Here is an 18,444-nt window from a genome sequence, read left to right on the forward strand (position 1 = left end):
ACATAATTCATATATTTACTCCAGTCCTCTGAGAATCTCTGATCCTGGAGGTTTCGAATCCTTCCTGTCCAATTCTTCATAGTCTATTAATGATCCATGTGGACTATTAATGGATCACATGGATCATTTTTCTTGGCAGGGATGGGGAACCTGTAGCCTTACAGATGTTGTTAGATTCCAGTTCCCATCACCCTTAGCCAACATGGCCAGTGCCAGTCCAACAACATCAGGAAGACCACAGGTTCCCCTTCTACGTTTTGGAACCAATCCTTTCTACCTTTTATCTTCTTAAGCATCTTCTGGTTGTGACAGTTTCAAAAATAAATTGCAAACAGGAAAAGATGTTACACCAAGAATTAAAAAACTATTTTTAAAGGATGTTATACATTTCACCGCATGTTTAAAAAGCTCATAATTTTGTGAGAGTATGTGTTTTAATGTTACCCATGGGATCCATTAACAGCTCCTCCCCTTTAAAAGTATATCATTCAAGTTACAGTTACCCTTTTCAGACACAGCTTTTGTTTCTGAAGTTAATTCCTGTTGTGACTTCCATTCCTTAGCTACATGACCGTGGACAGCTTTCAGCGTGGTGTTTTTACATGGCCAATGAATTTTGGATGGAAGCCCATTCCTCCAGATGTCATCTTGAAAAATGGGATTAAGGACACCGATATAATTAGGTAAGTTTATGCTGTTACGCTTTTGTTGACAGAATTGCTCCTTAAGCTCTAAACCCACAAGTTGGGAGAAAGGCGTATATTACTCAGGTTTACAAAACATAGGTAACATTTGTTGGGTGTGCAACCCTACTCTTTCCTGAGTGCAAACTAGCATCATTAAAACACAGCGAGTTCAGCTATGAGGATCCCATACAAAGAACAAGGTTGGGTAAACACTGGGCCTCTAGACCAGAGTTGTTGGAGTTCCAACTCCCATCAGCCCATAGCCAACACGGTCAGGGATGCTTGAAGCTTTAGTTCAGCCACAATTTCCTGGAATAGGAAAGCAGGAAGGCCAACGTGGTACCTCCAGATGTTGTTGAACTGCAACTCTCCAGCATAGCCAGGGTGTTCAGGGATGATAGGAGTCATAGTCCATCAACATCTGGAGAGCCCCACATTGGCTACCCCTGATTTATTTAAAGTATGCATCATACAAATAGGGAGATGTCAGTTTATAAACATGTTAAAACTACCACCTGTGCAAGGAACCTAATGCTATGTTTGGCTAGATGCAATTGCACCCAAACTCTGCATTTGCAAGGCAAGCCATCTACACCATATTCAAGACTTCCATCATATAACAAGATTATATTTTAGAGTTTATAAACAGTGGCAGAGCCTGCTGCTAAGTTTTTGTGGGTGGGGGCGAGCAGATCTAATTCATCCTGGAAGTCATAAAGGGAACTCTGATGTAAGCACATGGAGCATTGTTAAAATTCATGTGGTAGGTGCCCTTTAATAGCAAAATCTGTATTTTCTTTTAAAGCACAATGTATAATCCTAAATTATACTTCAATTACTAGGTGTCCTGTGATGGCAGGTGGGTTATTTTCTATTGATAAGAAGTACTTTTTTGAACTTGGGACATATGATCCTGGCCTTGATGTTTGGGGAGGTGAAAACATGGAGATCTCATTCAAGGTATGTTGCATTAACTGTAACTGTAACTGGAGTAAACTGTTCCCCCCACCCCAGTTGATTTGCATTACATTATAATCACATTAATGGTCATATTACAGCAGCAGTCCAGCATATATAGTGGTTTCAGATGCTCCTTAGTAGAAATAAATGGTCAAAAATGACTGCATCAGGGCAAGCAGTATATTGTATCTGTTATATTTACATATTATTCCGTCACGTCCCCCCAGCAATCACATTTTAAACTTGAGGGTGCTTTGTAAGATGTATGCACCTTTAACAAAATATAGCTTTCATGCAATAGATTAAAATAAAATCCTAGACAAAAAGCACTAAATAATACAATGGCTCATGTCAGATACCACATATGAAACCATGGTTAAGGAACATTCAACATGGTTAATGTTTTGTGTGAACTGATAGATCATGGGTTGTGATCCAGTGGCAAATTAGAATGGGAAATGGATTTGCAAGCCATGATTTGTGCTATCTCTCATTGGTGTGACGTCTGAATTGACAAACCATTGTTAACAGCCATTGTTGTGCCTCTGAAGGCCATTGCAACTGGAGACTGTAGTGCTGAGCAGATATAAAACAAAAACAGACCACAGGTTGCCTGTACATACAGAAGCTCCAACTGTGGTTTGGGATCTTAAGCCACATTTACTGTAAACTATGGTTAGGCATGCTGTCTGAACTGAGCTGGTGTGCTATGGAATCCCCTTACATAATTATCAACAGCAAGTTGTTCTAAACCTTCCCTATCCGGATGCAGCCGAAGGCATATTACACGACAGAATCCATTGGCCAGTAGCTGCCTCATGAAGTGTTATCCTACCTCTTTTTCACCAGGTTTGGATGTGTGGAGGGGAAATAGAAATCACCCCGTGTTCCAGAGTGGGCCACATTTTCAGGAATGACAACCCCTACTCCTTCCCTAAAGACCGCCTTACCACGGTGGAGCGGAATTTGGCCCGAGTTGCAGAGGTTTGGCTGGATGAATACAAAGATCTCTTCTATGGACATGGTTATCACCTCATCCAAAAGAACCTGGACGTTGGGGATTTGACTCAGCAGAGAGAACTGAGGAAACGGCTTCAGTGCAAAAGCTTCAAATGGTACCTGGAGAACATCTACCCTGATTTAGAAGCCCCCCTTGTGAAAGCTAGTGGGCTGGTATGTTCAGTTTCCCAACTCCAATGTGCCCCTTGGGCTAATGTCAACTTGACACATCATCGTCTTAAAATTTTATGTCTTTTGTGTGATATTTGTCTGCGATGGATTTCGCCCAGTGTTTGGTAGCCCAGATCTGAGGAACATCTGGCCCTCCAGATGTTGTTGGACTACAGCTGCGTCATCCCTGACCATGGGCAACGTTGACTAAAGCTGGTGAGAGATGGAATCGAACAACATCTGGAGGATCAGAGGATCTAAGGAGATGAACTCATGTCCAAAGAATGAGTGGGAAATTAATGTGGGGAAAAAGATCCTGGTGGATTTTGCATGTGTTGCAATATATTAAATGGGTTGATGTTTGGGGCCCAGAGGGACGCGGGTGGCGCTGTGGGTAAAACCTCAGTGCCTAGGGTTTGCCGATCGCATGGTCGGCAGTTCGAATCCCCACGGCGGGGTGAGCTCCCGTCTTTCGGTCCCAGCTCCTGCCCACCTAGCAGTTCGAAAGCACTCTTAAGTGCAAGTAGATAAATAGGTACCGCTTACCTAGCGGGAAGGTAAATAGTGTTTCCGTGTGCTGCGCTGGTGCTGGCTCGCCAGAGCAGCTTCGTCATGCTGGCCATATGACCCGGAAGTGTCTCCGGACAGCGCTGCCCCCAGCCTCTTAGGTGAGATGGGCGCACAACCCTAGAGTCGGACACGACTGGCCCGTACGAGCAGGGGTACCTTTTACCTTGGGGCCCAGACCCCACCTCTTTGCCTTGGGCTTGGTTTGTGAGCTGAAGCTACTCACTTATCTTAGAATTGTAGTGTTGGAAGGGATCCTGAGGATCATCTAGTTCAACTCCCTGCATTGCAGGAATACGCAGCTGCCCCATGCGGGGATTGAACCTGCAACCATGGCGTTCTCAGCACTACGCACTAACCAACTGAGCTAAGGCATCTGGTCCAGAATTCTGCATTCGCTAGTGACCACCCAAATGCTTCTGAGAAGCTTTTGAGCAGGGTATTGGATCCTGCTGTTTGTCCCCAGCACCTAGTTTTTCAGAGACCTCTGAAGATGAAGGTTCTATTCAGCTGTTGTAGCTGAGGTAGCTGTGCCCATTTAGAGCACTGGAATCTGTCAGGGAGGAGGAGCTTTGGGTGAAGCCAAGGGAAGATGTCGGGAGCAGCCTAGTGTCGGTAGCCCCTGCAGTAACGATTAGCAGCTAAAGAAGAGTTGTTGATATTTTAGATATTTGCCCTAGAGTATTGGTGCTTAAAAGATCTTAGTTTGGTTTGTTTTTCTTCTTCTTCTTACATTCCTAACTCAAATCACCGAGGCTCAACTTCCTCTCAGATCTCAGACTTCTTGCTTGCAGCCACTAGAGTGCAGTAGAATCCCATTTTCCTCCAGTTTCTGGAATAAAATTGGCATTTTGGTACCTTATCCCAAACCCAAAATTTTCTTCCGTAAAGCAGTGATATGGCATCCTGATGAACTTTCCATGCCCACCATCCAATTTCAATGCTAATTTATAAGCTGTAATTAGGAGAGAGGGCATGAAAATTGCATTGCTGGTGCTGATGGGAGTTGTAGTTTTATTGGGGTCACAGATTCCCCACTCCTGCTTTGCACAGTGTTTCTTCTGCCCCTGTCGTGTCCCCTCCTTTCATTCCATGACAGCAGACATACACCTGTGATGTTGCAGGAGCTTTTCTGTGCCTGGCCATCACAAGAACTCTGACCTTTCCTTGTTTCTACAAGGCCAATAGGTGTACAGAGAAAGTGAGAGAGTGCCGTGCTCTGTGCCATCATGGGGAGAAATTGGGAACCTGTGGGCTCCCAGATGTTGCTGCACTCCAACCCCTAGGCTTCATGACCCGTGGTCGGGGATACTGGGAGCTGTAGTCCAGCAAATATCTGGAAGGCTTCAGGTTCCCCATCCCTGACCCTGGGCGAGAGAAGGTGTTGTGATGAGAGAGTTGGAAAGAGATCCTTGATAGGCCACTTAGTACACGGCCATAAAAATTGCAAAATGCAATCAGTCACTCATCCCCCAAATCCATTAACAAACTGAGATCTGGTGACAGCAGGAGGGCTTAGCCACTTATTTATATTTATTTTGTTGACCTTTGCATTAACAAATTACAGTGCACATCATTAACCCAGAAGATTTTTGTTTAAAACTCCAAATTAGTCTTGCTTAGGCAAGGTAATCTCAAGATGGAAGATTGCTATTACGATGGGTTGGGCAACCCAATTGACTGCATAAGGTCAGCTGTGGAGAATTGCTCTTTTTACCTGTCCCTGGCTTAGGTTTGCTGATAGGGGGCTGCAGCAAATAGAGATAAGTCATCGTTGCTCCCTCCAGCCTGAAAACAAACCTGAATTACAGCATTTGAATCAGTAGAATGAAAGTTTTCATACTTCCAAAACAAAAAAAAGGGTTGATTTTAGGGCTGTCCAGAAACACAAGAATTTGAAACTGATTAGAAACAATTTGCATGCCACCTAAACTTTTTAATGAGATAACAAAGACAGCTAACAATTTAATAAACAAGCGCTGCCAAGTTGTTAAAAGAGAAGGCCATTTCTTTTTCTTTCCCTGTTAGCTGTCACACACCTGTCAAAATAGCCTCAGATGCTCAGGCCAACTAATTAAAAGTGAGCCCAATCTGATTGATCACCTTCAATGACCATGTTTCAACTTACGAAATACCCATCAAATGTCAGAAATGGGGTAGAGGAGCTCTAGTGGCTATTGCCCACCTCTAGATATTGAATTGGGGGGGGGGGTTATAAAAAAAAATGCTGCATTCCTTCATGGTCTTTACGCCCACTTTGACATCACATTTCTAACCTTTTGCTTCAATTTGCTTGTTTTATTTTAGATCATTAACATAGCACTGGCTAAATGCATCACTGTGAATACGTCTAGCCTGGCCTTTGAAACATGTGACGTTAATAACAAGGTAAGACTGTTTATTCCCTTCCTGTTGCATTTTTTCATATTGGAGGCCCAATATGGTTGCTTTTCTTTAATGCCCTTTTTGAAATTTCAACTTGGGAGGCTAATACTGGGCACAGTCTTCCTGCTGGGCTCACAGCTAGGCTTCCCTCACTATCGGGAGATGCAATAAGGCCCTTTTATAGTTACCGGAAGGCACAGATGATGGAGTGGAATCTGTAGCCCAGTCTCCAGTGAAGTCACAAACCAGTGGCACTGGCGAGTGGCACATAAGTGGCCTCTGGAAGCCAGATTATCCCCGCTCCATTTCCTGCAGCTTCCAGGAAGCATAAAAGATATGTAATATTTTCATGGGGTTGGTTACTACTTCTTGCACTAATGGCTTGTTCCATACAATCCAGTTCCTTTTCCCGTTCAAACCATTGCGAAGTGCCATGGGTGAGACGCGTTTTTCACCCACCGAACCAAAGGCAGGCTTTCATGCCTACCCTTCACCCATAAATACAGGTAACAACAATATCAAACTGCAGTATTAAAATTAGTTGAAACCGCAGTCTAATGTTTATCCCAGGATCGTAGAAAAGCGTCTCAGCAGCTCTACCCATTTCACAGGTTGCCTTTAGGTCAGTGTTAGAAGATGTAAAATCCACGCAGCAAAATAACTCCATAAACCAGGGTTACCATCACCAAAACGGAACGCCTAGTTGCCATTTTTGGGCAAGTCCTGTTTTTCAATATGACTTTTTGGTTCCTGGAAGTCATTCTGACTGTGCATATAAAATATAATGGATAGGATTCTGCAGGATGTGTTCCAAGTGTGTGAAAACCATTCAGATCCAAGGATCCCCAGGCATGTAGCTCCAGATGGCGGAGACATCAGGCCCCATCCTGGTCCCCAGGCATCTTCACTTGGTTTCAAGTGGCCAGTAGCCAGATGCAAAATGCACCTGGCGTATGGCGAATTTCGAAAGCTGCTTTAGATTGCCTGCATTTTGCATACTGAGGGATTCAGCTGCATACTGGAAAGGCCCATTTTAGTCATTTATTTTTTACTTGTATACCAGCCTCTCACAAAACATCAGGGAGGTGTACAGCAATGTAAAAAAAAGCCCATGTAAAATAAAAGCAGTACAGAACAATCATTAAAATGACTGGCTACTGAATAAAATTTTAAGGAGCTGCATATTACAATTACTAAAATTTATTTATAAATCGCCTTCCAAACTGGGTGATCTACATGTAAAATAGTTTAAAACAGTTTAAAACACACACAAAAACCCAAATACATTTAAAATAAGTTTAAAGTCCTAACAAGTGGACACCCATTTATCCAGCTGAAAATGCCTGTTTGAACAAAAAGGGTCTTCAACTGTTTCTGGGAAGTGCAGATATTGGACGCCTGTTGTGTAGGCCTGTTGGCATAAAAATGTCTTCCGAGCGGCACCTGAAAGCAGGGTTGAAATTGAGTGTGATAACCAACCACCGAAATTTAGCCTGCTGCTGATTCTTTCCCATGCGCAGAACCAGAAGTTCAACTATACTTGGCTGAGATTGATCCAGCACGGAGACTCCTGTGTAGCAGTGACTGATGCGGAAGGGACACTGGGCCTGCACCCTTGCGATAAACGAAACAATAGCCTGAAATGGTTGCATAAATCACTGGTGGCTTTTCATCCAGAACTCGTAAGTGCAGCATTTGCAAAGGGCTCCTCCTCCCTCCCTCCCAGCCCCCTTCGCTGTGGCCAAACTGGAACCGGTGCAAAACAAAGGGAGCCTTTTCTCTCATTTCCATTTGTATGGGGGCATGTGAGAGGCATTAGTCATTCAAGTAAAGAAAGGGTTTGTGCAGGCGTTAACTTTTAGCTATATTTGATGAATCGAAGGGCATTTTTCAGTTATTTCCATATGTTTATCCTGCCCTTCCTCCAAGGGGTTCGGGGTGGTGCACATAGTTCCGTTTTATCAACCCATTCTCTCCTCACAACAGCCCTGTGAGGTAGGTTAGGCTGAAAGATGATGGCTGCAGTGAGTGAACGTTCTAGCTGAACATGGGTTTCTCTGGTCCTTAGCCCAACATACTTAAGCCAGGGGTGACAGACCTTTTGGCTGCCAAGGGCCACAGCCCACCAGAGTCGATCAACTGTGGCACATTGCGGCAGTGGGAAAGACGGAAGCCAAAAGTGGACAGGACACGCCCTTTCCCCCCACCCTCTTTTTACACCAATTCTCTCCTTCCTCCACACCTAGTAGCCTGGTACAGGCAGGGGTGTAGATTGCTTTTGTCAGTTGTCCAGATTTGCCACTTGCAGAAGGCTTTCCTCCTCTCCTTTGATCACTCCATTCAGCTCTCCCCCCCCCCCCCCCCGCAATTTCCCCTCTGGGCTCCCCCCACCTACATGAAATTAAGCTGAGGACTGCATATGGCCTTCAGGTTGCTCACCTGTGCTCTAATCATGCAACCACACAGGATGTAGCAAGCTTACATACTTCCAGGCCGTAGAAACGAATCAATGTCGCTTGTGGCGCTGTGGCCTAAACCACTGAGCCTCTTGGACTTGCTGATCAGAAGGTTGGCGGTTCGAATCCCCACAACGGGGTGAGCTCCTGTTCCTCTGTCCCAGCTCCTGCCAACCTAAAAGCACGCCAGTGCAAGTAGATAAATAGGTACCACTGCGGCGGGAAATTAAACAGCGTCTCTGTGCACTCTGGTTTCCATCACAGTGTTCCATTGTGCCAGATGTGGCCTGGAAAGCTGTCTGTGAACAAGAGCTAGCTCTCTCGGCCTGAAAGCCAGATGAGCGCCGCACCGCATAGTCACTTTTGACTGGACTTAACCATCCAGGGGTCCTTTAGCTTTACCTTTATATGTGTGTGTTGTTTGTGAGTGTGTGTGTGTGTGTGTGTGTGTGAGAGAGAGAGAGAGAGAGAGAGAGAGAGAGAGAGAGAGAGAACACAGAAGGAGTCATTGGAACTTTTTCAAGCAGGTACGTTTCTTAAGCCCCAAGTCCTGTTTCTCCACTGAGACATACGTGCAGGCCAATGAATTTGTGGGATTTCTCCAAAAGTTTCCTTGGGTCGCACACGTCTTGAGGCAAAGGTCTGAAACCAGGTGGCTATAAAAATAACAGGTTGGATTCAGACTATAAGTGAGTCGTGCTGGAGTCCCACTGAAGTGACTAACTTAAGTCATGTTGATGTCAATGGGTGGGATTCAGTGTCTCCACCTGTGTTGTGTTGTGTTGTGTTGTGTTGTGTTGTGTTGTGTTGTGTTGTGTTGTGTTCACCACCCACCACCCTGCAATCCAGTTCCATCAGAAGAACCCTTGTTTTAACACTGGCAATGAAACAACATCCTCTGCTGCAGGTGAGGCAGCTGGGTAGTTTAGAAGTTAGAGAATAGGCTAGTTTAGGCGACTCAAGGGAAATGGTTGGGGGAATTGCCCCCCTCCCCACCCCACCTGCCGCCTGAGGCAATTACCTCACACTGCCCTGGGTGCTGGGGGTAGTTTTCTATTTTAAGACCTCAACTTTGCCTTACTAAGTACTGTGATTTCAGTTTCTCACAGATCTTCCTTCCAGGGTGGTCATCCATACATCATAGAAACACTTTGCAGTGATAAAGAATAGATTCTCTAAATTGTCCTGGCGCAAAAATCAATCTAATGACTGTATTTAAAACACGAACACCAAAATCGTTTGCAGCCTCCTCAGCTGTAGCTTCTAGAAATAATTCTAAAGGCTTTAAAAAAAAAGGACCAAGGTAAATTAAAATGATTTTCCCTATCTGAAAGAGGCTGATTTTTAGCAGGTCCTTTCAAGACTTTGGGGTAGGGGGTGTTGAGAGGGAAGAATAGCAATTATAGGAGCTGATCAATAATCTTGTACAAGATCCTGACATTGTGACTCTTTCCATCTGTTCCTCCTTTGCCAATCTTGGTTCAAAACCTCCTAAAAAGTGAAAATACTCCCTTTTTTAGGCTAAGACATGAAAAAGCATATGAAAAATGACCAGCCATTTAAGTTACCAGATAGCTTGTCAGGTAGCACTGACATTCTTTGATCTACCTCTGAACTCTGGGCCTTAAAACAGATTGGACCTTCCACAATATAGAAAGTTGTGTTTCCCCTCTTCTTCTTCTTCTTCTTCTTCTTCTTCTTCTTCTTGCTAAATTGTAATACCCAGTTCAGCACAATTGGATACGGGCAATTGCACCTGTAGAAAACTAAGCCAGCAGCAAGTTTGAGCCATACAATTTTATCCGCCAAGGTAAAAGATCAGATTAGTTTTTTATGAAAGCTTTGGAGGGCAGGCTGGGCCTGTGGGAGCCTAAAGTTATTGCCGTCACTTGAAACCAAAAGATGGATTTATTTTCTATAAAGCTAAGGGCTGTCCTCTGCAGGCTCGTCTTGTACCTGCACTGTTCAGAATGAATAAAAATCGGCCACAGCACAGCCTGTTCTTTGGGGTAATCAGGAAGCAAACCTGTACCTTTTGGAAGCATTTGGTGTTCTCATTTGTACGTTTCAGCTTACGTAGGAGTACAAAGAGGGGGATTTGAGCATATAGCTCCTATGTTCGCCAGTTCTGCACAGTGGCGTAGCGTGGGGGGTGCAGGGGGGGCTGGTGGCACCGGGCGCAACATTTGGGGAGGCGTGCTCGCACTCGCAGCTCTCTGCCCCTACCTGGCTACCACGGGTTAGGGGGCGCAAATTACTTGCCTTGCCCCGGGTGCTGACAACCCACGCTACGCCACTGGTTCTGCAACAAGTACACTGCAGTTGTACATGCATAGGCACCCCCAGGTGATCAGGACTCCCGATTGTACAGGGCTACTTACTGCATGACATTTCTATATGCACACAGCTGTATGTGCATGGGTGCTCTTTTTCAGAAGTTCTGTGCAACACATGAATGTCATGGGTGGAGCCAGTGCAGTGCAGTGATGTTTGCCCAGATCTGGCAGCTGAATATATATACACAAGGAGCAATGCATGGAGTTTATTGATTGATTTATACCCCATCTTCTCCTCCCAAGGAACTCAAGGCTGCATACATAGAATAATGGAATCGCAGAGTTGAGAGGGACCCCCAGGGGTCATCTAGTCCAACCCTCTGCAATGCACGGATCTCAACCAAAGCATCCATAACTGGTGGCCACCCAATCTCTGCTTAAAAACCTCCAGTGAAGGAGGTTGACCCTCCAAGGATTCTCCCCTCCTCTTGTAATCTCCACAACAACCCTGTGACGTAGCTTAGGCTAACAGGCAATGCCTGGGTCAAGGTCACCCAGTAAACCTCATTTGAACCCTGGCCTTCCTTCCAGGTCCTAGCTCGACACTCCAACCACTAAGCCGCACTTGCATGAGCTTCCATGAACTGGGTTTTTAAAACTGCCACCACTATCATCACATTAATAATAATAATAGTAATAATTCATTATTTATACCCCACCCATCTGGCTGGGTTTCCCTAGCCGCTCTGGGCGGCTCCCAACAGAATATTAAAAATAGAATCAAACAGTTAAAACTTCCCTAAACATTACCGCCCATGCAATCCGCACAGGCATCCTTGTGTGAAATGAATGGAGGCTGTGCAAGAGTACTGGTGGAACTGCTCAAATTGATTTCATTGGAACACGACAACTTCACGGTGGATGGTGCTTTGTTGTCCTAGGCTTCCAAAACAGCAGGCAACACAACAGACCTGGCTTGAAGATGGCAAATGTAAATGCAGGTGTGAAAACTAAGAACCAGAGCCACTTGCTTCCGCTCTCAGAAACCAAGAATGGGCTTTTGGTGGCCTGCATATGATCACATCCCAGTGTGCATTTGTTGGCACAACTACAGCGCTATTCCTAAAGGATATATTAGCCTCGAGTTTTCCCTTAAATGGGTTGTTCCTTAATGCTTTGTATTTACTTAAGTACAGTAGTGAGGGGAATAAAACCTGTAGACATTTTGGAATCTATAGAGGGCGTTTTCCAGAAAACAAAACAACGATCTTTTGAAAGAGCAGATCCAAAGATTGAAATGATGGGGATTTTTCCTGGGTTTCTACCAAATGTCAGCTCTTCAAGAATATTCCGTCATTGTTAAGACAGCTATGTACTGAAGATGGCATATTGACATAATCTCATTTTCCCCCCAATCAACCATATTCATGACTAGATAGAAATCAAATAGAAAAGAACTTTCCCAGCTAAAAACGTATTGTGGAGTGTGTCCATTGTACTATAGGCTTTCCCTCCCCTAAAAGAGCCTTTGTTATTAATTCGTTAACAAGATTACCATTTTATGATATGTTACTCTGCACTAAGGTAGCAAAAGGAAACGGCTCTGGACAAATCCACAGAGCAGTTTACCTTGCTTTTTGATCAGTGTAGTGCTTGCTGCCTCTGCTTTCAGATAATGGCTGTAGCTTCCTCTGTACTAAAACACAGAACTCCATGGGCACAAGTAGGATGAAAGTTTAACATGAATCTACCATGATGCACACTTACTGAAACAATACGTAAACCAAAACACAGCTATCCTTTGCAATTTGCACTTCTCTGAATTGTGCAATGCAGTTCTCCAACAGCAACAGAAAATGTGCACAAAGATGCATACGTTAGGGTAAAGTGTGCTTAAAAATGCAGGTATTAGTGAAAATAACATTAAAAGGCATTATATTAGCAAAAATTGCAAAAAATGTGTATTGAGCAAAATTATATACAAATGTGTGTCTGTTACGAGAAATGTGAACAAAAACGCTGGCATATTTTTGTGAGCGCTTTAAAAAAACCTCTCAAACTGATGCAGACATGTGGGTAACTGAACTTAAGGCTGGAAAAACAAGAAACCCAAATTGACAAATTTGTCCCTGGTTGCAGGCAGAATGAACCATGAAAGTTATGCCTAACAAGGAACGAACAGCTCTTTCTGACTTGTGTATTCTTCTGCATTTTGCCAGTCATGCATAGTTTAAAGCCGCATGATGCAACATCATCACTTTAAAAAAATTCCCTGCCCTTTGCAAGGAGCAGCCAGTAGAGTTGATCAGAGGTAGAGAAAACACTGAGCGCAACTGCATTATAATACCAGCATGTGTTGACCAATCATGGAGTACTGTAATGGCTGATACCTGGACATGTGAACTGACTCATTGATGAATGTTTTACCTGAAGAGTTGTGTCTCTGATGTCAGATATACAGTGGCTGATTCACACATGAAAATCCATCATCAGATATTGCAGTCGTCACATGATAAATATGCATGTGTAAACCAAAGGCTATGATACTGGGCATACTACTGTCGTCTAAGAAAAAGAGTAAATTTTGTGAATGTCTGAAAACTCACAGATACACCACTGAAGTGTGACTAGCAACATTCACGTTTAACTGTCTGGAAAATGGGCAAATGCCTGTTGTCTAATTTTTAGGCAATCCTAAAATTCAGCTAGCATTTTCAGCGTTGTGAACATCAACATTCACCAGATTGTGAACAATCGCTATAGCATATATGTCAAGATAATAGTATTTCCACCGCCTACCCCCCCCAACAATACATTTTCATTTTTTACGATTTGCTGTTTCAATCAAACGATGCTTCAAAATATTAACCTGCATTCCTCAAAATTCAGCCTAGAGCAGCCTTCGGTATGATGGTACTCTGCCTCATGAAAGACAGCTAAATGCAAAATAACCAGAATAGGATTCTCACGATTTCATAATCCAATTCTGTATCCCAGCCCTTTGGATTTAATTAACAAATTACCCAATCCACTTCCCATCATGGTATGTGCCTTTCTACTTCATCAGCTGAGACATAATGCAATATGAAAGGCAGGATCTCCTGCCATAAGTCATCCTATATTGCAAATGCCATCTGGGATGATTTCCTTTGCAAGGTAATTGTCATTCAGGCAGCAAGAGTTCTGCTCGTTGCATTTTCAAAGAACTGGAAAGCCATGTGGCACAGAGGGTGCAGCCAAGTTGTGGTTGGGGAACAGGTGGAAATATTGAGCACTGTCCAACATCCCCATTCAGCTTATAAATGCATACCAGCCTCCGCCAACCTGGTGTCTTCCAGATGGTATCAGCCAACGGTTGGTTGTTGAAGGATCAATAATACATATTGAGCAGAAGCAGCTAGGGAGGTCCTTCCCTAGTCCCATGCAAAAATAAATAAACCTTTATTGTCACTACACCACCTGTGTGCAGTGAAATTAAATGAAATAGCAGTTTATCAGTTTGCTACTTGCAGCCCATTGCCCATTCCTTCTCTCTCTTCCTCTCTTTCCAGATGGATCACATTGTCTTGGAACACCTTCCTCGGGCCACGTGTTTGGAAGTGGATCGGTCTCAGAAAGCCCTGAGGGCCGGCGTTTGTTCCTCCTCCAATCTTTATCAGAAGTGGCAGTTTGGAAATTATTATGCTGCCTGAAGAGGAAGGCGAGCAAACCGGACAGAAGAGTCGCTTTGTAATCCGATGAATTTGAAAGCGGCAGCTGTGGAACTTCCGATAGCAGCGAGCCATAAACTCCGATCTCCCTCCCAAACCGCAGTCAGAACCCGACACTCTGGAAGAAGCCTATGGCCAGATCAGAAGATGGAGCGAGAGCACAGCTGGTTTGATGCGGCTTAGTGACACGTTGGCAGGGGAGGAAAAAATCACCAGGGGAAAAATTACCAAAATTCTTCCTGCCTTAGAGGGTTTACCTGCTTGGCACTGTTACATTTCTGGTTTGGTTTTTTTTTTTTTTTACGGGAGCATTACGGAGATTTACAAGTTTCACTCTTCTCCCTATTTCAAAAAAAATGCAATCTTTTAGAAACCTTGAGAATCACATATCTCAAATCTGCATCCCAAAACGTGTGGCCTGTGAGTATAGAAGTTGACAGCTGTCAAATTTGATTGGTAGTGGCTGCCAGCTGAATGGCCAGGCTGCACTTTGAGGTCGTGGCAGAAGTTTGAAAATGTCTTACGGGGCAAGCCCTCTTGCTTTCACTTTCAAGAAGCTTTGGGGACAAACTTGGGCTACAACAGTCCAGATTTGAGAGGTCAGACGCACAGTCTATAAGCTCTAAGTAGCACAGTCCAGCAACAAATTCAGCATATGTGCACAGTAGGGATTTTCAGGTGCCTTCCTTTTTTACACATTAGTCTATATGCATGGGGGAAAGTGCGACTTCGCTCTGACCAGCAAGCCAATGCGCTCAAGTGATACATTTCATAAACAAATTCTCAACATCCATTTACTCAGAGGGATGCCTGAAAAAGAGTTCCCATGTGTCCATAGGTGATCGAGGTAATTGGGAACCTTCTGATCCAAGGAGCTGTCTTGTGTATGCGCCCCTTCAGAGAAATTCCACTGAACATGTGAATGTCAGCAACTAGACCAGTGGGTCATGGCCCTGCATCTCCCTCCTCATGTAGGCTATCTTGGGTATTGTTGGAGAATGACAGCCATTATTAAGTCGCTTCTGTAATTTTGCGGGCCTGAGCCCTCAAACCATTTATTTCAGAGCAGGGCCCTCTGAGCACCTTCAAAGATAACTTGCTGAAGGACCACATAAACTTCAGACAGCCATAGTCTTCAGGAGCCACAAAGGCGGTGGGGCTTCTCTGGAGTAAGGAGCATCCTTTGCCTCGGAGCATTGCCCTGAAGCTGTACCTCACAATACAAGCTTTGATGACAGCCGAGCTTTCATCATCCGTGATGTTTACAGCCTTTTACAAGTCTGTTTTATGTCCAAGAGAGCCTCTGTATAATGTTGCCGCGACATCGCATATCAGCACTGACAAGGTTTGGCAAGCTGAACCTGCCAAAATATTGATTTGCCTAACAGACTTCACAGTCAGCTTCATTCCCAACTGTCTTTCTGAGTCTCTCCTCCCCACCCTCCACCCCCCAGCACCCTCCAGTATTGTTGCCCTGTAGTTGCCATCAGAAAAATTACACAGATGTTGTCTGAACACTCATGTTTTATCAAGAGCATGAATTTCATTGCATTCTGTGCGCTGACATTCCATCATTTGTCATTTAGCAGGCACAGAGTGGCCATATGTCACAGTCACATTGCATTTCCCCTCGTGCCATTTGCAAAACATTTGCATCCACCCTGGCTTCGCTTATTCTTTAAAAAAGCATATTGGATGAACCTTCTGGACTCTCGACACACACAAAAATCTACAACATTGAGTACTGGGGAACACTGCCCAAATAGGCTTTTCTTGCAGGAACAACAACCACGCCAAGCTATATATTTAAAAATCATAATTATATTTCGAGCTCCTGGAACCCAAAACCTAAGAACATGTTCCCAAAGCATTCATCCTGATATCCCCAGACAGAAAGCCATTGCAACTTCCAAAAATGCAGATGGTTTCAACGATGCAGATGGAAATGACTTCAAATAAAGAGCGTCCGCCATTTACATTGGACCCGATTTTGTGGCTAGAACAACTCTTTTACAGGTAGGCCTCTTGCCGTCGCCTGTTTTGCAGCCATGCACAGCCATGACTTGCTTGGTTCTGGAAGGTGGGAAAGACACTCCGCTATAGATTTTCAAACCTTTTTAAAAAAAAATTAAAATGCTGTATTTGCAAGCAATAACATGGGTGCAAAAAGCTAGGAACCCAATACTCACTGGTTGCTAGATTGCAGAAGAAGGCAGGAAGCGTATGGCGGGGAGGGGTTAGGGGAAAACAGATGAATAAACACTGCTATTTTGACACAGGAATAGTATGTGTCTGGGGGTGGGGGATAAGTGAAATGTCCTGCTGTGTAATACTTGTCTGTCCATACTACTACCATCAACCCAGTATCTGGGCTAGTACTATCAGCGTTCATAATACTCCAAAGAGGTGATTAGTGCTTGATCATCAACTCATTCTACTGCACACCCAGCCTCAATCCAGTCTGAATCCCCACTGGAATTTCAATGCAATTGCCCTTTCTGTTCCAGTAGAACTTAAACACAGCTAATTTTTCTCTGGACTGGGCTGCATTTCCAGTGCCAAGAGTCACATGTGAAACGGAGTACAGCATCCACCCATTTGTGTTTTTTTCAGAAAAGGAGCATGCCAAAGCTTCCATGCACCACTTTCCCAGTAGCTCGGTGTGTGTGTGAAGCAATCTTGAGATGAAAGAGTCCCATCTTCTTAAGATAAGGAGCGTCCTGTTATTTAAAGGATAGTACTTAGCTGAACTAAGATGGTAATGAGCAGGGCAAGACAGCATAGCTGTGCTCCTCTTTCCTCTCCGCCTACATGACCTTCAAGGAAATTACTACCTAACCACTTAAGGAAACTTGAACATTACTCTTACGTTGCTGGAGCAGCACAAGGTGGTGCATTAGTGACCAAAATCTGACCCTACCGATCGTTTTAGCATTTTATATACTGTCATAAATTTGATCCAGATGTAATTTAATGATGGATCCTGTATATGTTTCATTCTCAAAGTTAAATTTAATTTGCTTGATTTTGTTATTGGGGGTTGGGAGGAAGGAACCTCAATTTGCATCCAAGGGAAAAAAAAGCCTTGTGCAATGACTTTGAATGCACTTGTCCACTGTGAATTTTAACTATGTGCTATGCAATGTATATAGCTCAGAGATGAACTCTCATTGATAAATGAACTAAAAGAGTGGTGACTTAATTCATTTTTTTTAATTAAAAAAAAGCTGTATATATATTTTAAAAATGTGAGCTGATGTCTTTTATATAATAGAATTTGTGGGTTTTAAAATATATATGTAATTAGTTCCTTCCTGTCTGGCGTTTGTATTGTACCCTTATCTGTAGGTAGCAGTAATGCGCTCACCTGGTGGTTTTTTTGTTTGTTTTTTAAACATAGCTTTTATGCATTTCAGACAAAAAATGTTATTTACACATGGGAAATTCTTATTAAAAATCTGACATAGTTTTTTACAAACATTGTCTCACTGCAGCTGTCAACTGTTTTCCTTTAATAGCAGTGGAATCCGCATAAGCCTGGAATCTGCTAAGGTAAGCCCAATACAGAAAGCCCATTTTTAAACTTTTGAATTACAGTGGTACCTCGGGTTACATACGCTTCAGGTTACAGACTGCTAACCCAGAAATAGTGCCTCGGGTTAAGAACTTTGCTTCAGGATGAGAACAGAAATTGTGTTCCGGCGGCGCGGTGGCAGCAGGAGGCCCCATTAGCTAAAGTGGTGCTTCAGGTTAAGAACAGTTTCAGGTTAAGAACGGACCTTCAGAATGAATAAAGTACATAACCAGAGCTACGTACACATAAAAACCCTCTGCACTGAGAACATTCTTGGCAACCCTGACCATCACATTGCTACCCATAAGGACTACTGTACAACCTTGTCCAGATTGCCCAGATGGCAGTTGCCACTATGTTTGTGTTTGCGTATGTTTCTCTCAGGGAGGTTCCTATGTCTTAATAACTGCATGACAGACATAAATTCAACAGGTCCAGCTTTCCTATGTAAAAGCAAAATCTGCAAATTCACTTTTTGGGGGAGGCGGTGTCAAACTAAACAATCAATTAAAAGAAAACAAATCAGGAACATTTCATGAGCTATGCTATAATTTTCTCTCAAATATTTAACCCAAAGAGAGTTTTGTAAAAATTAAAATGAGATCCCCCCCCCCCCCGTTTCTAGTTAAATCAGAATTACACACATCCTTGTTCACACTA

General features: G+C 43.6%; 1 protein-coding gene across 1 annotated transcript in view; it reads left to right on the forward strand.

The window, feature by feature from the left end:
• GALNT5 (polypeptide N-acetylgalactosaminyltransferase 5) overlaps positions 1-17,688 on the forward strand; it is a 34,749-nt gene extending 17,061 nt beyond the window's left edge. Inside the window, exons 5-10 of the mRNA XM_081871428.1 lie at positions 564-683; positions 1,529-1,646; positions 2,496-2,819; positions 5,691-5,771; positions 7,289-7,450; positions 14,052-17,688. Of these exons, the coding sequence (XP_081727554.1) occupies positions 564-683; positions 1,529-1,646; positions 2,496-2,819; positions 5,691-5,771; positions 7,289-7,450; positions 14,052-14,192 (946 nt within the window). The 3' untranslated portion in view covers positions 14,193-17,688. The remainder of the gene's footprint in view (positions 1-563; positions 684-1,528; positions 1,647-2,495; positions 2,820-5,690; positions 5,772-7,288; positions 7,451-14,051) is intronic.
• The last annotated feature ends 756 nt before the right edge of the window (positions 17,689-18,444 follow it).

This window comes from Podarcis erhardii, assembly GCF_964252035.2.
Source record: "Podarcis erhardii genome assembly, chromosome: 1".
Lineage (NCBI taxonomy): Eukaryota > Metazoa > Chordata > Lepidosauria > Squamata > Lacertidae > Podarcis > Podarcis erhardii.